This window comes from Mastigoproctus giganteus, chromosome 1, assembly GCF_048544385.1.
Source record: "Mastigoproctus giganteus isolate SK-2022 chromosome 1, ASM4854438v1, whole genome shotgun sequence".
NCBI classification, from domain to species: Eukaryota; Metazoa; Arthropoda; class Arachnida; order Uropygi; family Thelyphonidae; genus Mastigoproctus; species Mastigoproctus giganteus.
Window position 1 is genome coordinate 184602797 of NC_143575.1, and position 21953 is coordinate 184624749.

Sequence of the window (21953 nt, forward strand, 5' to 3'; positions counted from 1 at the left end):
TGAGAAGACGAAAGAAGATATTTGTTGACATTGGACTTGAACTTCTGTAGATTGTAATTTTCAGGAAATACGTATGAAGGAAGGTTGTTCCAGAAAACGGCAGTTGAATGAATAAATGAGGAAGATGAAAAGTTGGTTCTGTGGGTTTGAAGTTGGACAGTAAATGGATGTTGGCTGGTGGCGGCACGTGTTCGGACTGTTTTGAAAGAGAGAGCGGGAATTATAAAAGCCAATTCAGAAGAACAGTGCCCATGGAAATATCTGTAGAAGAGGCATGCAGCAGAAACAGTACGTCTATGAGAAAGCGAGTGAAGAGACTCTGTTAGAGATGAATCATTAATTAACCTAACTGCCCTCTTCTGAATGGAATCAAGAAGCCTGAGATAGGTTTTGGGGGCACCGCCCCAAATGTGGGAACAATATTCCATGGCAGGGCGGATTTGCGATTTATACAGAGTGAGCAGATGTTTGGAAGAAAAGTAACGCCGAGAGCGAAAGAGAAAACCAAGTTTTTTAGATGCAGAGGAAGCAATATTTGTAATGTGCTTGTGCCAAGAGAGATTAGAAGTCAGGGTAATCCCCAAAAGAGATATATCCTTTTGCCTAGAAATTGGAGTGTCACTAAAGATAAGCATAGGAGCAGAAGAATCCTTTTTGCGAGATATAAGACAAGACTGAGTTTTAGAAGGGTTGAAATCAACTAAGTTGTCTTTGCCCCACTGGAGAATTACCTGAAGATCGGCATTTAAGGAATTGGTAGCAGATTTTCGAGAAGTTGAAGCTGATTGAGCAGGGCAAGGTTTCTCAAAATGGAAAGTTGAATGCAATGTGCTATCATCGGCAAAACTATGGATAGGATTTCCAGTCAATGGAAGAAGGTCATTGATATACAAGAGGAAAAGAGTGGGGGAAAGAACTGAACCTTGGGGGACACCGGCATTAGTGGAGAAGTTAGAAGACAGAGAGCCATCTACCATCACCCTCAGTGAGCGATCAGAGAGAAAACTGGATAACCAATTACTAAAAACAGTTGGCAAACCATAAGATGGAAGCTTGTTTAGAAGACCTTTATGCCAAACACGATCGAAAGCCTTTGAGATGTCAAGAGCAACTGCTTGTGTTTCACCGAACCTTTCCATTGAATTAGTCCATAAATGGGTAACATAAGCCAGAATATCACCAGTGGATCGACACCGACGGAAACCATACTGGCGATCGTTGATCAGACGGAAGGTTTCTAGGTAGTTTAAGAGTTGGCGGTTAATTGATTTCTCCATTACTTTAGAAAGAGTAGAAGTAATTGCAATGGGACGATAATTGGATGGGAGGGATTTGTCACCCTTTTTAGGAACTGGCTGGATATGAGCAAATTTCCAAGCAGAAGGAAAAACACCTTTGGAATAAGAAAGTGAAAAAAGGCGGCAAAGAATAGGAGTAAGTTCAGGAGCACAGATTTTGAGAACAAGTGGAGAAATACCATCAGGACCTGGAGCTTTCTTAGCATCAAGATTCATCAAAATCCTTCTGATATCCTTTTGACGGAAGACCACAGGAGGCATTGAATGGACCGTGTTAGGAATGGTGGGAGGTGTTTTACCAAGTTCATTAATACATGAGCTGGAAGAAAAATGGGATGCTAGCAGGTCAGCTTTATCCTTGGCTGAAGTGACAACAGAACCATCTGGTTTGGACAGAGGTGGAAGCAGAGATGGGCAAAAGTTGCGGCCAATAGCTTTGGCAAGAGACCAGAATGCTCGGCTACCATTAGGGCAAGAAGCAAGTTTTCTACTCTTAGCCTGTTCAAACTCTAGTTTGGACTGATTAATAACTGCTTTACAATTGTTGCGAGCTTTGGTGTAGGCAGAAAATGAAACTGAAGAATTAGAAACAAGCCAATTACGATATGCAACATTCTTCTCTTGAACAGCCTTAGCACATTTATTGGAAAACCAAGGTTTAGATAAAGGACGAGATTTTAAAGTGGAGTGTGGGATAAAGGATTCCATTCCTGCAAGAATAATTTCACTGACACGATCTGAGCAAACGTTGACATCAGGAGTTTTGAAACAGTAATCCGACCAAGGAAAAGAAGAAAAGAAGTCTCGCAGGTCATCCCATTTTGCATTCTTGTAATGCCAAACAACACGAGGTTGGGAATAGCCATGAGATAAAGGTTCCATTGGAGAAGAGACAATCACCAAGTTGTGATCTGAAGTGCCTAAAGGACCTCTCACTTCGACCGTGTACTTAGAAGGGTTGTTTGTGAGAAAAAGATCAAGCGTATTGGCTGTATGATTAGGATTGTCCGGTATTCTTGTAGGTAAATGAACAATCTGTGCTAGGTCATTAGTAATTGCAAAAGCCTCAGCATCTCGACCTGCTGGGTCGGTGTGACTAGAAAACGGAAGCCAGCTGGAGTTGTGAACATTAAAATCACCAAGGAAAATTACCTCACTGTTAGGAAAGTTGGACTGGAGAAAGTCAAGTTGCAACGAGAGGAAGTCAAAGAGCTCCAAGTGATTAGTGGAGTTGGGAGAACGGTAGAGACAACAGATGAATTTGACGCAATGAGGTAGAGAGATTTTAAGCCAGAGAAGATCAAAGAGAGGAGATTCCAAATTGCCAAGTCTCTGACAGGGAATATCAGAACGAACATATGCACAAGTACCACCTTTGAGGCGAAAGGAATCATACAGCGAATAATTTGGGCATCTGAGATGAACAGTAGTCGAATCAACCGCTAACTGAGATTCTGTCAGAAAAAGTACATGGGGTTTGGCAGACTGCAAGTGGAAATGGACATCGTTGAGATTAGAATTTAGACCACGTATATTTGTGAAATGAATTAGGAAATCCTTGGGAGGTTTAGATCTTTTCGCAGATAAGCTTGTTCTATTAGTTTGACAATTCATGGTGTATTCAATAGTAAGAAAAAGTGGGTGGGACATGCTGTATGAAGTAATGAAATTTTTGGATAAGGCGTACATGTGGGAAGAATATACCCAGATCCTTGACATAACGTGGCCTCGACAATGCTCCCCGCATACACACTACTCGGACTCCCTCCAGTCACTATCTGGCAGAGTAGAGGTAGCAAGATTATACACTAGCTGATCCGGAAGCCTCCTAGAGAGTTACCAATAGGTTCGGTCCGGTGTACTAACTAGCGGCCAGCCTGCGAAAACCGTTTTAGAGCTGTACCCTCAAAATGTAAGGAATATTGGATCTCGCCACAACGTTCATCATAACTTCAAAAGTCATCAATCATACTGCATGATGGAAGAGATAGGGAAGGGTTGACCGGAACTTAGCTCTAGAGACTAAACATGGGTTCCACCACTTCAAGCCTCCAATAAGCAAAGTGGTGGTATTTCACCGGTTGATGAGAGTCATCTACCACCTAGTACTGCCTGGTAACATAGAGGGGCGGCATTCCTCCATGTGGTGTGGGCGCCACACCTCGACCCCTGCTTACGTTGGTTCACACCTGGGTGGTCACCCACCATGTGCTTGTGCATGGAGGTTATACCCAGGATTACTAACAGTCCCACCATCGTGAAGGTGCAAGCAGAGGATTTGGTTGTCACAGACCGTCCGGACTTCGCCGAAATTGGGTCCACTTGACTTGAATGTCACCCGAATATCAGTTCCATCAGCGTTTTAGACTCCCAGGTAGCAAGTACAGCTTGTCTGGCATATCTGAGAGAATGTCTGTGACAACCTCAAGGACTAATGTTGGAGTAGCATACTGTCTTTACTGTCGCTAACAACCCTGCCAACCTTTGTATCATCTGCAAACTTGGACATTAAACCTGATATAAATTCATCAATATCATTGAAAAAATAAATATAGAAAACAACAATGGGCCCAACACCAAACCCTGGGGAACTCCACTAATAACATTTGTCTATGAAGAGCAGTGTCCACTGATTACCACTCTCTGTTGTCTCCCACTCAATCATCCCTTTATCCAATGTAGGAACTTACCCTTAATGCCATAGCTCCAATTTGTTCAGCAGTCTTCCATGTGCAACAGTATCGAAAGCTTTCCTGAAATCCAGTATATGATATCAAAATTATTTTTGGCATTCAGTTTCTTTGTGACCACATCATAGTATCCAATCAAATTTGTCAGACAAGACCTCCCTTTAACAAACCCATGCTGTGTCTTAACTATTACTGCAGTCTTGTCTAGATGATCCTGCAATGCTTCTTTAACCAGTGATTCCATTATTTTCCCCGGAACACAAGTTACTTGTGTCACCTTTTGAACCCCCTTTGTGAATTGGTGATAAGTTTGCACACCTCCAGTGCATGGGGACTTCCCCTGAGTCCAAGAATTCTCTCATAATTACGGCTAATGGTTTGCTTACTTCCTTTGCTGCCTCCTTTCATATATAACTGGATAGATCCCATCCACCCCAAGTGCCTTTTTTATGTTTAACTTCAGCAATTTCTCCTCCACTTTACTCTCAGATATTACAAAATCACTTAGCTCCCTGTTATAGCTTGATAACCTTTTGGAACTCCCCTCTTGAATATCTCCTCATGTATGAATGTAGATGCAAAATACTCATTCAGTTTATTAGCTACTTGAGCAAGATCATCAATAGTCGAACCATCTATGTTAAGTGGACCAATCTGATTCATCCCCATCATTCTACAGTTTACATAAGTAAAGAACTTTTTGCTGTTTTTCTTTGCATCCTTTGCCAAGGATTTCTCATAATCTGCCTTCATCTGCCTAACCTCCTTTGTGACTTGATTACAGACTAGTTTATATCTGTCATAGGCTTCTGTGTCACCTGACACAGAAGCGATTCTAATTCTTCTCTGCCAAGAGCCTCATTAGTTCATCTGACATCCATTTAGACCTAAACCTTATTTCTTAGTTGGTATTTCTTAGTTGGAATGAAAAGCCGAGTAGCCTCAAAATTAAGTCCCTGAAGGCTTTCCATTTAGAATTCAACATTGGTAACATCATCAGTTGATTCCACTGTACAGAATTTAAAATCTATCTGAGACCCCTGTAGTCACCTTTATGAAAGCAATAGCCCTTCCCTTTAGCCTTGATGGTAGTTACATCTTTAAGTAATTACCACATCAGTACATTGTGATCACTGTCACCCAGTGGTTCCTTTATCTGCAAATTCTTAATGCATGAATAATCACTGCTGATAATCAGATCAAGAGTATTACTCCCTCCGGTTGCTTCTCAAAGAAGTTTCTGTAGAAAACAGTCATCCAATAAATCCACAAAAGTCTTGCTAGTGTGCGAGTGACCAAACCCACAAGTTCCAGTTGATATCTGGAAAGATAAAATCCCCGATTATAAGACATTCTGATTTATTGGCCACTCTATTTCTCTGCACAATTGCTCATTATACTCATAAGATTCATTAGGCCTATAACACACACCTACTCTCATTTTTCCTTTACCAGTGCTTATGTCACACCAAACAGACACAACGTTGCATGGTCCACCAACATCAATTGGATGCACTTCCTTAGATTTTGTGTTTCTTAACTAACAGCATAACCCCTCCTCCCTCCCAAATTCCAATTCTGCACTGCTTATGTCTGTGTGACACCACGTCTCTGATATCCCAACAATATCTGCCTTTGATGTCTTGACTAGCACTTCAAGCTCATCAATTTTATTAACTATACTCCTAGCATTGGCGTACATGCAAGTATACATGCACCTGTTTCTACTCTTAGTTACCCTAACACAGCCCATATATTTATTTGTTCCACTTTGACTCCCAGTAGTCCTGGAAATCTCCATTACCTTGCTTTCCAGGCTACTGCTCATTCTAATAGAAGCAGTTCAAAAATCACTTTTGCCTCTGCCTGCAGCCACTGTTAACCTTTTAGTCTTGTGTCCCCCCCAAGCTATCAGTTTTCTGACCTACCTAACACTGCCTCGATAGCATCAGCAAATATTCTTGCACCCTTTATATTTAAGTGTACCCATCCCTGTAGAAGCAATCTCTCCTGTCAACAAGCACAGGCTGAAAAAAATTCAGCACAGACCAGGCTGAAAAAATTCTACCCCTTGAGCCTTGCACAATCTCTCCAGGGCCGAATTGATCGACAAGGCTCTCATCATATACTTCCTCCTATCATGTCTGGGCAGAATTGCAGACACTTTCACATTCAACCGTAACTCGCGACCGTGACTTTTTTTCAACATTGACCTGTACTTGTTGAGTAAATCTGCAGATTAATCTGCTTCCAATGTGTACAACAATAACTTATGATTAACTGAAAGGATGGAATAGAAATTGAAGATGAGTTAAACAAAGAAGAAATTTGTAGGTATGGTAATAAAGTTCCCAGACTAATGCTGTTGATGAAACATTAAGCTGTACCAGTGTGTTTGAATAGTAGAAGTGGTTCAAAGATAGATGTGCAGATGTTCACGATGTCTCAAGAAGTGCACATCTGTCAACCTCTTGAAATGAGGACAGAGTTGCAGAAGTTCAGGAAATTGTGGCACGAGACTGTCATCACACTAAAAATGATGGCTGATTAACTGAATATGAATAAGGAGATGATTCATCAAATTCTGCATGAAGATTTAGGGAAAATTTCTGGCACACAGTCTCATAGATGAGCAGAAGCAATGAAGTATGTTATGTGAAGACTTCATTCAGACTTATCAAGACAGTCCTAATTTCCTTAACTGTAATTTTCATTAGAGTTGAGCATTTGGTGCTTCAGTATGACCCAGAGACAAAGCATCGGAATATTGCAGTGGACTTCAAAATCACCACCAAGGCCCAAAAAGTTTTGTTTACAGAAGACCATGATCAAGACAATGATCATATTTTTTAACAAACAGGGTGTGATTCACAAATAATTTGTACCTGAAAGGGAGAGAGTCAATGTTACATTCTATGTACAGGTTCTTCAAAGACTATTGAAGCGCATTTCCCAGGTGAGGTCACAATTTCAAGAGTAAAGCAGCTGGTTCTTGTTGCGTGACGTCCCGCCCATTTTGCACTTGTAAAGACATTTATGATGAAACATGGTATTGTACAAATCAGCCAACCATCCACCCTACTCTTCTGATCTAGCACCAGCGATCTTGTTCCTGTTTCCCAAGATGAAAAATTTCCCTCAAATCAGGCGGAAGGAGAAAACCTAAGTGTCAAACTGAATATTGTCTCCTTGGACACCACTGACTCTTTTCAGAAACTTTTAGAATGGTGTAATGAGTGCCTTCAATCATGCAATGATTATATTAGATAAAAATAAAATCATTTTTGACTCCTTCACTTTGTGTTCTTTTTAATGTACCAGTCCAGGAACTTTATTGCCACACCTTGTATGTGCACACTATGTGATAGTAATATGCAACCGATGTCTGACAAGCAGATTCAGACAACTAAGCAGATGTCCAGTTAATTATATGATAATTATATGAATCCTCTTGCAGCCAGCAGGTTATTTTTTATGCATAAATGTTTACTTATACAAATATTTGTGTTAGTTCCAAAAGTTCCTTAAAAAATGCTGATGGTGGGTCAGTTTTGAAAAATGTTCCTAAATATACAATGCATACATGAACAAATGCATAACTCGATGATTGATAAATTTTATCATGTACACAGATCAATTTTATCATGTAGACGAGAATAAAGAAATCTTAAAGTAACAATGTTGCACAACCGGGAAAAAACAGATTAAACAAAAAACAAAAGTAATAAACACAAAAGCTTTCGAATGGGAGACATCCTTCTTCAGTTGTGACTGTGCCTGTTATTGTAAAAATACAGAATATCTGTATCTGTATTTGTGCGTGCCTTGGTGATCAAGTAAGGGGAAAATCACGTGCTACAGGTGTTTGCAACAATTAGCTGGTAGAAGTGGAGGCTTGTGGTTGTAGTTGCAATACTTGGGAATGCTCTGAGCACCAATGTTTCTCAACTAGGAGGATGGGGTCAATGCAACACCCTCTGTTCCAGTTAAAGGAAGCACTACAACACAAGATGTGAAGCAATTCGAACCAGACAAGGCAACGATAGTGGCAGGATCAGTCAATAATCTCGACGTTACGGTGTGGATCAACGTTGTGCTGGGCAGACCAGAAGTGTCAGCAATTGCTGAGTGATCCACGTCTGCCAAACAGATGGCTTTCTCGTGCTCAGAGACCTGATTACTGAGTCTTCTGCCAGTTTCCCCAACATAGCAACTAGTGCAATCACAGCAGGAAATACGGTACACTAATCCACTGTGTAGTAGGGGGTGAACTGGTGTCAACCCTCGAAACAAGGGACTGCAACTTTCTCCCTGGAAGTTGTAAACACTTTATCCCATGAGCCTGTAAGACCCTAAAAATTTGTTGTGACTGGTTCTGGTAGTACGGGATAAATGTGGTCGAGGCGGCGTCATCATTGCACGGGGCCCTGCAGTTGGCAACATGGTCACAGGCCTGTAAGTAACATCTATCCAGGGCACCGTAGGTAACATCTATCCTCAGAACTGGAATGGGTCCATGCATGGGTTAGTAGGGCTCGTGCCATGCAGACAAGATGGCTGTGTAGATGTGCTGACCAGTAGTTCACCAACCAGCACACATCGGCTTGCAGAAACTGAAGTCTTTAAATGCAAATCCTCGCGCCAGATAAGGGTATCCAAGAAAGGAAGGGCATTGCCTGACTCCAGTTCAATGGTGAATTGAATGAAGGGCAACAGATAGTTGAGGTGGTGTAACAGCTGGTCTCCCAACTCCCGGGGAGGACTGCCCATACTATTTCAAACAGTGGAGAATTCTTGAACAGAGTTAACAGTCTATCCATTTCAGATGATCAGGTATGGCCTCATTTTATGTGGTGTCTCTCTTCACTTCAATCCCAGTCCAACTAGCCATCACACGTGCAAAGAAGCTTCTAGACAACAACCAGACCCTGAGCAAAAAATCTTCTCTAACTGCCAACGACATTTGCCTTATCCTTAGATTGTGCCTGACAGGTGGTGCCATTATGTTTGGTAAGTCCATTTACCGGCAAATACATGATACAACCATGGGTTCACCGGTTAGTTTGGTCTTGGCAAACATCACAATAGAAGATCTGGAGAGTCGCGCATTTGTGGGTTTTCCAGATCCCATAGCCTTTTGGTGCTGCTATGTGGATGATGTGTTTGTGGTCATTCCCTGATAGTTGGGAGACCAGCTCTTATGCCACCTCAACTCTCTACCACCCTTCATTCAATTCACCATTGAAGAGGAGTCGGGCAATGCCCTTTCTTGGACACTCTTGCCTGGCGAGAGGGTTCGCATTTAAAGACTTCAGTCTTCTGCAAGCCAATGTGTGCTGGCCAATTCACCAACTACCGGTCAGCACATGCACGTAGCCATCTTCTCTGCATGGCGCGAGCCCTACTAATATGCATATGGACCCACTCCAGTTCTGAGAATGAGAGGCACACTGAGATTACTAAGGTTAAGGCAGATCTGGTAAAGTGCGGATACCCTACCAGTGCCCTGGATAGATGCGACCTACAGGCCTGTGACCAAGTTGCCAAATGCAGGGCCCCGCACAGTGATGACACCACCTCGACCGCTTTTATCCCATACTACCCGAACCGCCCACAACAAATTTCTAGGGTCTTACAGCCTCATGGGATAAAGTGTTTACAACTTCCAGGGAGAAAGTAGGGTCAAGACACCAGATCACCCCCTACTGCAGAGTGGATTAGTGTACTATATTTCCTGCCATGATTGCATTAGCTGCTACGTTGGGGAAACTGGCAGAAGACTCAGTAATTGGGTCTCTGAGCAAGAGAAAGCCATCCGTTTGGTGGACAGGGATCACTCAGCGATTGCTGAGCACTTCTGGTCTACCCAGCACAACACTGATCCATGGCACAACGTCGAGATTATTGATTGATCCGCCACTACCGTCACCTTGTCTGGTTGGAATTGCTTCACATCTTGTGTTGTAGCGGTTCCTTTACCCGGAACAGAGGATGTCGCATCAACCCCATCACTGAGGCAACTATCCTCCTAGCTGAAAAACATTGGCACTCAGAGTATTCCCAAGTATTGCAGCTACAACCACAAGCCTCCACTTCAACCAGCTAATTGGTGCAAACACCTGTAGCATGTGATTTTCACCACCCATGACCACCATGGCACGCACCAGATATTCTGTATTTTTACAATAACAGTCACAGTCACAACTGAAGAAGAATGTCTCCTGTCAGAAAGCTTTTGTGTTTATTACACAAAAGCTTTCTGACAAGTTGTTTAGTTTATTAAACAAATTTTAACAACAACCTGTTTGCTTAATCTGTTTTTTCCCAGTGGTGCAACATTGTCACTTTAAGCATGAATCCTGGGTATAGGCTTTTTTTACATATACGGAAATCTGTTATACATAATATATTCCTTTACACATATGAACCACAGAGTGTTTTTAGAAAACTAGATTGCTCAACTATAACAATGTTACAAGAGGCATTTGTGGGAGAGGGACTTCATAAACAATGACGAAAATAAGATTCAGATCCAGAAGAATGTCTGTGAAGAAAGTGCAAAAACCAAAAAAACCTGTGAAAGAACCAAAAAGTGAATTTTTATAGCTTGAGTAGAGTTTCAGTAAATGAAATCAGTATTTTTGTTTAACTTGATTCTTATATATTCCTTAATAAAAATTTTAGATTATTTCCTACCATGTTACAGTTAGGAACAAATCCATAGACCACTAGGCAAGAGCCACTAAATACTGACATAATGTGATTAGGGGCTTGAAGAAACATTTCATCAGGCTTATCATAATTTTTCCACTCGATTCTAACGTTGTTTAGGGAAGGCTGGCATATTCTCATAATCTGATTTTTTATCTGGAAAAAAAAAAAAAAAAAAAAAACCTTGGTTGTTTTATTCTTAATAATAATTACAATTATTAATGAAAAAACAGTTAACTATTTCTGATTTTTCATTGTGTTGACTAGGCACCTAAAACTATTAAAATTATTTTTTAAATATTTATTAAAGGACATATCTTCAATTCAATTTTTTCCATGTACAAATATAAAAACAGTTTCACGTCCTGAGCAATATATTTCAATGCTTCTCATATCTTTGAGACCTCATCAGGCAAAGTGGGACACCAACAGCAAATCAATCGATAATACAAGGTCAGAGAAACAGTGAAAAAGAAATTCATGGCCTGAATAAGGTCTTCCATGAAATAGGAAATTTATTTTGTTTCTTTTTAGCAGCAGTCCCATTTTCCAACAACCATTACATTGGCACTTAGTAGTATATGACTTGGATATTCCATTATACATACTGTCCTTTTCTTAGTAGAGGCATATGATGCAAGAAAGCAAGCTTATGCAGCATTAGCCAAAAAAAAAAAAAAAAACACTTCCCATTTCACCCCTCCGTTCATTCCAAATATCTGTCTAGCTCAGCCTTAAATTTATTTAGGCTATCAACTTCCACAACAAAAGATGGAAGTCTGTTCCACCAATCAACTACCCGCTGGCTAAAGGCAAACTTCCGCACATCTATCCTACAACTGTCTTTCCTCAATTTGAATTTATGCCCCCTCAGGTGATTATTCTGAGCAAGAAGAAGAATCCCATCAGCATTGAGCATGCTCAAACCATTCAAGGCTGTATTGATGTATTGAGCACCATATAACAGAACTATGGTACTCAATACATTCTATTTGATATCAATATTTGTAGAAGGATAAGAGAAATTTACCTCAATATGATACGTATAACACTTCCATATGATACTCTCCAGAAATTAAAATGAATAAAAGATTAATGGAAAATGATTACGGTAAAAAATCAATTGAACAATTCAAAAATTAACTAAAATTCATAAACCGAACAGCGGTACAAGCTAAGGATAGGATATAAAACACTACACCAACCAAGAATGGTAACATCAAAAAATACTTTATTTCTGTCCCATACATTGAACAGTGGTACAAGCAGCTTAACAGATTCCTTAAAGATACCAAATTTATGATTGTGGCTAGATCAATACAAAAATTACACGCTATACTGAACAATCGCTCAGTCCTTTCCTCTTTTGTGACACAAATAAATGACTTGGTATACATTTCTTGCAGTGATCGACTTGTCTTACCAAGGATCTAGGCAATGTCCTCTCATTGTCTGTGTAAAACAGCACACATCCTCAATTCATGCTTCTCGTTCAGCAGCATCAGAATTGGCCTTTCATGCCGTTAACGAAAACATACATTTTTATTTAACGAGGCCAAATACTTAGTGTCCAATGTAATTATACAAGACTACTAATTGCAGAAACCGTCAAAATTAAATTACATGAGAATTCTATTAATGTTCTTCGTCCACATCTAATCTCCGATTCGTGATCTTTTGTGCACATGCCCGAAGACAAATAATCGTGGCATGAGGACAAATAATTTCTCTAGTTAAAACTCAAGCTCGCACAATCCGTAATTTCCATTCCTGTGATCACGACACACAGTTGAAAAGCATTGTCTGCTTCACGAAGGAAAATCATTTTTCAAATTTATGTTCAGCTTTAATTGATTTTTAATTTTTTTAAATTGTTTTTCAATTTTAGTTAATTTTTGAATTGTGTTCAATTGATTTTTTACTGTAATCATTTTCCGTTAATCTTTTATTCATTTTAATTTCTGCAGAGTATCATACAGAATTGTTCTATCATATTGAGGTAAATTTCACTTATCCTTCTACAAATACTGTCCTTTTCTATATTAGTCATAAGGATCAGATTATTATCAAATTGTGCTAGATTATAAAATCACTGCCAGTTAGATCTGCAAAAATTCCAGGTAATATTCTGTGAATTTGATTTTAGTTTTGGCTGTGTGCATTTTACAAATTACAGAAAATGGTTGCTGTTGTGAGTGCTAGATAACACTGCCCATTTGAAATTATGATAGATGGATGGAGAGCATATGGACAGGTCCAGTGCAGTGCTAGATCCTGTAAGGAGAGGAACATGTGTGCGTACACCTGTGTTACGTAATGTTAGGTGGTAGCTGTCAGTTAAGTAATGTTAGGTGGTAGGTATCAGATGCCCACCTGACACCTACCACCAAAGGGGTGGACATCTGACTTATTAAGCTCAAGTTCTGTGATGGAGCATTGTTTGTTCAGAGGAATATAAATAAAGACTAAAATGAAAGTACTATACAGATCAACCATAGCCTCTAGAGTAGTTTGAAGCCAAACAAAGCTGGATGGAATCTCTGTACACACTAAAATTATGAGGCCATCCCTCACCAGAGTTGGTATCTGTATAATACATATTTAGAGAACTGTGGAGTATAATTTGCAGATAAATATATTTCCTGCAGACAGATGACAGAAAAATTATGATAATGTATTATCTCTTTCAATATCTTTCAATTCTTCTGTAGTGCTTCTTATGCCTCTATAATTCCAATAAATTATTTCCTGTATTAATTGGTTTTAGTTTTGGAGGACTGGTCTGCATGGTTTGCTTTCCCTCTGTCCTGTGATTTGTCACATTTTGGAAATACTGGGTTCCCAATGTCCATCTCCTCATCTGCACAAAGGAGAGGAACTATTTTCATCATCTGCTTTCTAATCATTTCATATTGTGTCCTGGTTTATGCACAATACAATTTGAGTCTTTCTTTTGTAAATGGACATGGTTTGGAGATTTGTCAAGTGGTCTAATATTTAGCTGCCTTGGTGTCTGCTGTTTCTGCAAGCATCTCATCATTCAAAGTAAAGAAAGGATCTAGCACACTGAGAAGTTAATAAAATTTTTAGGTGAAATTTTTATATCTTTGCATTAAAATGGCAATAGTCTTTTTGACTGCATTAGCAAATGGCTATGGGAGAAATTAAGGTCATAACTGCTTGCTTCCATCTTGATATGGCTTTTTTTTTTTCTTTTTTTTTTTTACTTTAAAAATTTTTTTACCAGTCACAAATTTGGAATCTGCTGGATGACCACTGTGACAATTAGGGCAATGTGCTATAGTGGCATTTCATTTAGAATGAGAGGAAGCCACATAGTTGACAGATATCAACACCCCATCATGCTGCTTGGAAGTTACCATACTTCTGACATTAAAAACATCAAACTGGAATTGGAATATTAGCATTAGTAGAGGCATATGATGCAAGAAAGCAAGCTTAAACAGCATCAGCCAAAAAAAAAAAAAAAAAAAAACCCTTCCCATTTAACTGATCCATTTGTTCCAAATGTTTGTCTAGTTCTGCCTTCAATTTATTTAAGCTATCAACTTTTCCACGACAGACAGAAGTTTGTTCCGGCAATCAACTACCTGCTGGCTAAAGGCAAACTTCTCCAAATCTGTTCTCCAACTGTCTTTCTACAGTTTGAATCTATGTCCCCTCAGGTGTGTAATCTGAGCAAGAGGAAGAATCCTATCAGCATTTAGCCTGCTCAATCCATTCAAGGCCTTAACGAGGCCTTGAATAGATTGAGCAGGCACCTCAATCAGATCGCCTCACAGGTGCCTAGTCTCCAGAAGCTGCAACTTGCAGAACTTAAGCCTCTCTTCGTAAGAGCATTCCTTTGTTCCCCTCACTAGTCTTGTTGCCATTCTTTGTACTCGTTCTAACAACTCCACATCCTTCCTAAAATGAGGCTTCCAGACCTGTATGCAGTACTCAAGGTGTGGCCTCACCAAATGAATGGTTTTATATTCATTTCTTTATTCCTGCTCGCAAAATTTCTGTACAGTAAGATCCCCATATGTTTGTCTAGTTCTAAGGATACATTCTAAGACCTACCGTGGACGGCTGAAACCGCAGATATAAGTGAACACCTGCATATATAACGTGATTTTCTTGTACATACATACATATAATAAAGTTTAGTTGATAAATTAAACACACAGTAAGACATTACCAACATTGAATACAGTAATAATAAAGTACAGCAGACTTTCGATTTACTGGGATTGGATTAACCGGGCCACTTCAAGACTCCAAATTTAAAAAAAAAAAAAAAAAAATCAACCAGAAATCATAAAATTCAAGTAATAGCTAGAATAGGTATAAACAGATATTTTGCAAGTCATAAATACATGAAAGAAACGGCAGTATAAGTCATCATTGGGAGATTAGTGTACCTATTATCTTGCAAGCCCTGCTGTCTTCACACCTACCACTTAAAACAAAAAAAAAAAAAAAAAGAAGAAGAAGAAGAAGAAAAAGAGACCAAATGTTTAGTTTGATTTGGTTTTTAGGAGCATTTAGCAACTAAGGCCATATTGCTCAGGGGATATGCAGTGGTCAATCCTTTCTGCTTCCTCCATATTTGGTGGTCACGGGCTCGAACCCCGGTGTAATCAAGAAGTGTGTGCTATGCACTGCTGCTCCTGCCCACCTGGCTATGGAGGTGGCAGTTTGATTTAGTGTGTCGCATCGATTGTTGTGTTCCGTTGCACCGCAAAAGGACAAATTTTGTTTCCTTATTTATGTCAAGAATGTCGGATTTTTTTTTTATAGTAACTATTTTTTTTTTTTTTTTTAAGAAATCGCGAAAATGAAGGCAAACTCAAGAGTTGTGCTTTCAAATTAAACAAAAACTTGAAATTATTCGAAAGTTTGAAAACGGTGCATCTGTTAAATCTCTAAAGAACCATTATAATGCTGGTGACCAAACCGTACACGACAATTGTAAAAAATAAAGGGAAGCTATTCGATTTAAAATCGACATTGTAAAAAATAAAGGGAAGCATTGTATTAGACACACGAGTAGTACGTGTTAAGTCTTTGTTTTTTTTCTGTGGTTAACCATGGGTAACTGAATCAGCAGATATGGGGGCACAACTGTATATCATTGACAAGACCCCATGACATACTCTGGCAGCCTGTGTGCACTGCTCAGAAAACTTCATATCTGACTGCACAATTACCCCAAGATCTCTTTCATTCTCCACTACCCAGTGTAACACCATCCAGTTGGTACTTTCTGGGGTTACTGCTACCCATATGCAGTACTTTGCATTTGTCAATGTTAAACTCCAGTTGCCACTTCTCAACCAATCTGCCCAACTTTTCCAGATCCACTTGCAGCAGTATACTGCCATTACTGTTACTAACAACCCTGCCAACCTTTGTATCATCTGAAAACTTTGACATTAAGCTTGATATACCTTCATTAATATAACTGATAAACATACAAAACAACAATGGCCCCAACACCAACCCCTGAGGGACACAACTAATAACATTAGTCCACGATGAGCAGTGTCCATTGATTACCACTCTCTGTCTTCTCCCACTCAAACATTCCTTTATCCATAGCAGCAATTTGCCTCCAATGCCACACTGCTCCAATTTGCTCAGCAGTCTTCCATACGCAACAGTATCAAAGCCTTTCTAAGATCCAAATATATAATATCAAAGTTACTTCCTGCATCCAGTTCCTTTGTGACCACGTCATAGTATCCAATCAAATTGGTCAGACAAGACTTCCCCTTAACAAACCCATGCTGTGTCTGAATTATTACTGAGTCTTGTTTAGATGATCCTGCATTACTTCTTTAACTAGTGACTCCATTATTTCCCCCCCCCCCCCGGAACAGAAGTCAAACTAACAGGTCTGTAATTACTCGTGTCACCTTTTGATTTCCATTTGCAAATTTGGGATACATTTGAACATCTCCAATCCATGGGGACCTCCCTTGAATTCAATGATGTTCTCATAATTATAGCTTAGGATTTGCTTACTTCCTTTGCTGCCTCCCTTTATATATGATTGAATAGATTCTATCCACCCATTTGCCTTTCTTATGTTTAACACTTTCGACAATTTCTCCTCCACTTTACTCTCAGTTATTACAAAATCATTTTACTTCCTGTTAGAGTTTGATAAACAAGGAGGAGGCCTTCTCCTCCTTGAATAATTCATGTGTGAATGCAGATGGAAAATATTCATTTAGTTTGGCAGCTATCTAAGAGCGATCATCTACAGTCAAACCATTGGTGTCAAGTGGACCAATCTGATTCATCCTCTTCCTTTTAGAGTTTATATAAGTAAAGAAGTCTTTGCATCCTTTGTCAAAGATTTCTCATAATCTGCCTTCACTTGCCTCACCTCCTTTGTGACTTGATTACAGACTAGCTTGTATCTACCACAGGCTTCTGTGTTGCCTCATAATTTATATGCATTTCTTAGTTGGAACAAAAGTCTTGTAGCTTCCAAAATTACTTCCTTGAATGCTTCCCATTTAGAATATGCTGCTGGTAACATCATCAGTTAGTCCCACTGTATAGAACTTAAAAAATATCTGAGACCACTGTAGCAATCTTTATAAAAGCAAAAACCCTTCCCTTTGCCCCTGATGGTAGTTACATTAGTATTAGTATTAGTAGAGGCATTTGATGCAAGAAAGCAAGCTTATGCAGCATCAGCCAAAAAAAAAAAAAAAAAACCCACTTCCACTTCACCCCTCTGTTCGTTCAAAATACCTGTCCAGCTGAGCCTTAAACTTATTTAGGCTATCAACCTCCACCACAAGGGATGGGAGTCTGTTCCACCAACCAACCACCCGCTGGCTAAAGGCAAATTTCCGCAAGTCTATCCTACATCTGTCTTTCCTCAATTTGAATTTATGCCCTCTCAGGTGATTTTTCTGAGCTAGAGGAAGAATCCCATCAGCATTGAGCATGCTCAAACCATTCAGGGCTTTATACACCTCTATCAGATCACCTCGCTGGTGCCTAGTCTCCAGACAATGTAATTTGCAAAACTTAAGCCTTTCTTCGTAAGAGCACCCCTTTTTTCCATTCACTAATCTTGTTGCCCTTCTCTGTACTCGTTCCAGCAGCTCTACATCCTTCTTGAAATGAGGCCTCCAGACCTGTATACAGTACTCTAGGTGTGGCGTGACCATTGCCTTATACAATGGGATAATCACCTCCTTATCCCTGCTGGAAAAATTCCTGTATATCATTGACAATACTCCATGAGCTACTCTTGCAGCCCGTCTGCACTGCTCAGAGAACTTCATATCTGCCTGCACAACCACCCCCAAGTCCCTTTCATTCTCTACCACTGTCAGTGTAGTACCACAGAGTTGATACGTTGCTCTGGGGTTGCTGTTTCCCATGTGTAGTACTTTACATTTGTCAATGTTAAACTTCATTTGCCACCTCTCAGCCCATCTGCTCAACCTTTCCAGATCCTGTTGCAGCAGCATAGTGTCAGTAGTGTCCTTGACAACCCTGCCAACCTTTGTATCGTCTGCAAACTTGGACATTAAGATTGATATACCATCATCAATATCATTTATGAATACAGAAAACAATAATGGACCCAACACTGAGCCCTGAGGGACTCCACTAATAACATTAGTCCACTATGAGCAGTGTCCATTGATTACCACTCTTTGTCTTCTCCCGCTCAACCACCCCTTTATCCATAGCAGCAATTTGCCTCCAATGTCACACTGCTCCAATTTGTGTAGCAGTCTTCCATGTGCAACAGTATCAAAAGCCTTTCTAAGATCCAAGTATATAATATCAAAGTTATTCCCTGCATCCAGTTCCTTTGTGACTGCATCATAGTATCCAATCAAATTAGTCAGGCAAGACTTCCCCTTAACAAAACCATGCTGTGTCCGAGCTATAGCTGAAGTCTTGTCTAAATGATCCTGCAGTGCTTCTTTAACCAGTGCCTCCATTAATTTTCCTGGAACAGAAGTTAAGCTCACAGGTCTATAATTACTTGTGTCAGCCTTTGATCCTCCTTTGTGAATTGGGGTCACATTTGCACATTTCCAGTCTATGGGTACCTCCCCTGAGTCCAAGGAAGCTCTCATAATTATAGCTAAGGGTTTGCTTACTTCCTTTGCTGCCTCCTTTAATATAACTGGATAGATCCCATCCACCCCGGGTGCCTTTCTTGTGGTTATCTTCAACAGTTTCTCCTCCACTTTACTCCCAGTTATTTCAAGATTCTGTAGCTTACTGCTAGAGTTGAATACACCTCTGGCATTCCCCTTACTGAATAACTCCTCATGTGTGAATGTCGATGCAAAATATTCATTTAGTTTGTTAGCTATCTGAGCAGGATCATCAACAGTTGACCCATCAATATCAAGTGGACCAATCTGATTCATCCCCTTCCTTCTAGAGTTTACATAATTACTTATGTAAATTACTTATGCTGTTTTTCTTTGCATCACTTGCCAAAGATTTCTCGTAATCTGCCTTCACCTGCCTAACCTCCTTTGTAACTTGGTTGCATATCAACTTATATCTATCATAGGCTTCTGTGTCATGTGTTAATTTGTAAGTATCCCATGCATTTTTCTTCTCTGCCATATGCTTCATTAGTTCATCTGATATCCATTTTGGCCTAAACCTTGAACAATATTTCTTAATTGGTATGTAAAGCCTAGTAGCTTCCAAGATAAGTTCTTTGAATGCTTCCCATTTTGAATTTGCTGTTGGTAACATCATCAGTTGGTCCCACTGTATAGAATTTAAATACTGTCTCAGTCCATCGTAGTCGCCTTTACGGAAGCAATAACCCTTCCCTTTACCCCTAATGGTAGTTACCTCTTTGAGTAAATCCCACTTCAGCACACTGTGATCACTGCCACCTAGTGGTTCATTTATCTGCAGATTCTTAATGGATGAAGAATCACTGCTGATAATCAAATCAAGAGTATTACTCCCTCTAGTTGCCTCCCGAACATGCTGATGTAGAAAACAATCATCCAATAAATCCACAAAAGCCCTGCTAGTGTGTGAGTAACCAGCCCCCAAATTCCAGTCAATATCTGGGAAATTAAAATATCCCATTATAAGACTCTCTGATTTACTGGCCCACTCTATTTCCCTGTACAGTTCCTTATTATACTCATCAGAGTCATTAGGCCTATAGCACACTCCTACTCTCAATTTTGATCTCCCAATGCTTATGTCACACCAAACTGACTCAACACTGCACTGTCCAGCGATGTCAACTGGCTTCACTTCCTTGGTTTTTATGTGTTTCTTAACTAATAGCATAACCCCTCCCCCCTTCCTATCCTGTCTATCCTTTCTGTAGACGTTGTACTCCCCAAATTCCAGTTCTGCATCCCTTATATCTGTGTGACACCACGTCTCTGATATCCCAACAATATCTGCCTTTGATGTTTTGAGCAATACCTCAAATTCATCAAATTTATTTACTAAACTCCTAGCATTGGTGTACACGCAAGTATACCTGCACCTGTTTCTATTCTTAGCTACGCTAACACAACCCATGTGTTTACTTGTACCACAATGGCTCCCAGCAGTCTCTGAAATACCATGCATCTTGTTTTTCAGGTTTCTGCTCATTCTAATAGAAGCAGTGCAAGAATCTCTTTCTCCTCTGCCAGTGGCTACTGTCAATCTATTGGTCTTTGTCTCCCCCCAAGCTAGCAGTTTTCCGACCCACCTAACACTGCCTCGATAGCATCAGAAAATATTCTTGCACCCTTTCTATTTAAGTGTATCCCATCCCTGTAGAAGCAATCTCTCCTGTTAACAAGTACAGTCCAGGCTGAAAAAAATTCTACCCCTTGAGCCTTGCACAATCTTTCCAGGGCCGAATTGATCGACAATGCTCTCATCATATACTCCCTCCTATCGTGTCTGGGCAGAATTGCAGAGTAAATCCCATATCAGTACACTGTGATCACTGTTACCTAGTAGTTCCTTTTTATGTACATTCTTAATGCATGAATAATCACTGCTGATAATCAGATCAAGAGGGTTACTTCCTCTTCTTGCCTCTCTAACATGCTTCTGTAGAAAACAATCATCCAATAAATCCACAAAAGCCTTCTTAGTGTGCGAGTGACCAACCCACAAGTTCCAGTATATATATATATATATATATATATATATATATATATATATATATATATATATATCGGTGAATCTTTAGTATTAGCCATTTGGTGCAAGGAAGCCATAGACCTTCACAGTAACAGCCAAAAAAAAAAAAAAAAATAATAATAATAATAATAATAATAAAACAAAAAATAAATAATAATAATATAAAAAATGTACAAAAAATACTTTTTACAGCTCATCTCAACATAAGTTAACTATCCAGTTGACCTTTGAATTTCTTCAAGCTGTCATATTTTAGTGATCAACAACTTCCTGACTAAATTAAAACTTGCAATCCAGTCTAAATCTCTCCCCTTCTTATTTGAATTTATGGCTCCTAGTTCTAGAATTATTTATAAAACGAAAACTGCATCTTCATTCGCTGCAATATTCCCTCTCAGACACATACAGACCTCAATCATGTACGCTCTAAGCTGTCTCCTTGATAAGGTTGCCAGTTGAGAGAATATTGTTTTAGTAAGCTTGATAATTCACATACTTGAACTATTTCCTCAACCTTTCAAGTCCTCACTATGTAGGTTGCCCATCCTTGGACCTTTTCAAGAAGCTCAATACCATTTTTTTTAAGAGTTCCATACTTGGAAACAGTATTCTGAGTACAGATTTAAAATTACCTTGTTGAGTGCGATTATGACCCCTCTATCTCTACAGGCTACTAGATAGTATTAGTATTAATGGGCAAATAATGCAAGAAAGCAAGCTTATAATACAGCATCTACCAAAAAAGCAACACTTCTCATATGATCCATTCCTTCTAACAGATTTGTCTAGTTCTTTAATTAAATTTATTCAAACTACCTCTACAACACCAGATGGACGTTCCAACGACAATCGACTAACCACTGACTAAAAGCAATTTTCCACACATCTATCCTGCTTCATCCTTCCTCATTCTGAATTTATGCCATGGGAAGGATCTATCAGCATTGAGCTTACTTATTCCATTCAAAGCCATAAACACCTCAATGAGATCTCCTTGCAGTCGCATAGTCTCCAGGGGTTGCAGTTTATAGAACTGAAGCATTTCCTGGAAAGAGTACCATTGTGTTCCTCTCAT

At 39.6% G+C, this 21953-nt stretch overlaps 1 protein-coding gene across 1 annotated transcript in view; it reads right to left on the reverse strand.

Annotated features, from left to right (window-relative positions):
* Positions 1 to 21953, reverse strand: part of LOC150091361 (protein mono-ADP-ribosyltransferase PARP4-like) — a 577845-nt gene that overhangs the window by 309291 nt on the left and 246601 nt on the right. The window contains exon 15 of the mRNA XM_090390099.1: positions 10685 to 10855. Coding sequence (XP_090246225.1) covers positions 10685 to 10855 — 171 coding nt within the window. The remainder of the gene's footprint in view (positions 1 to 10684; positions 10856 to 21953) is intronic.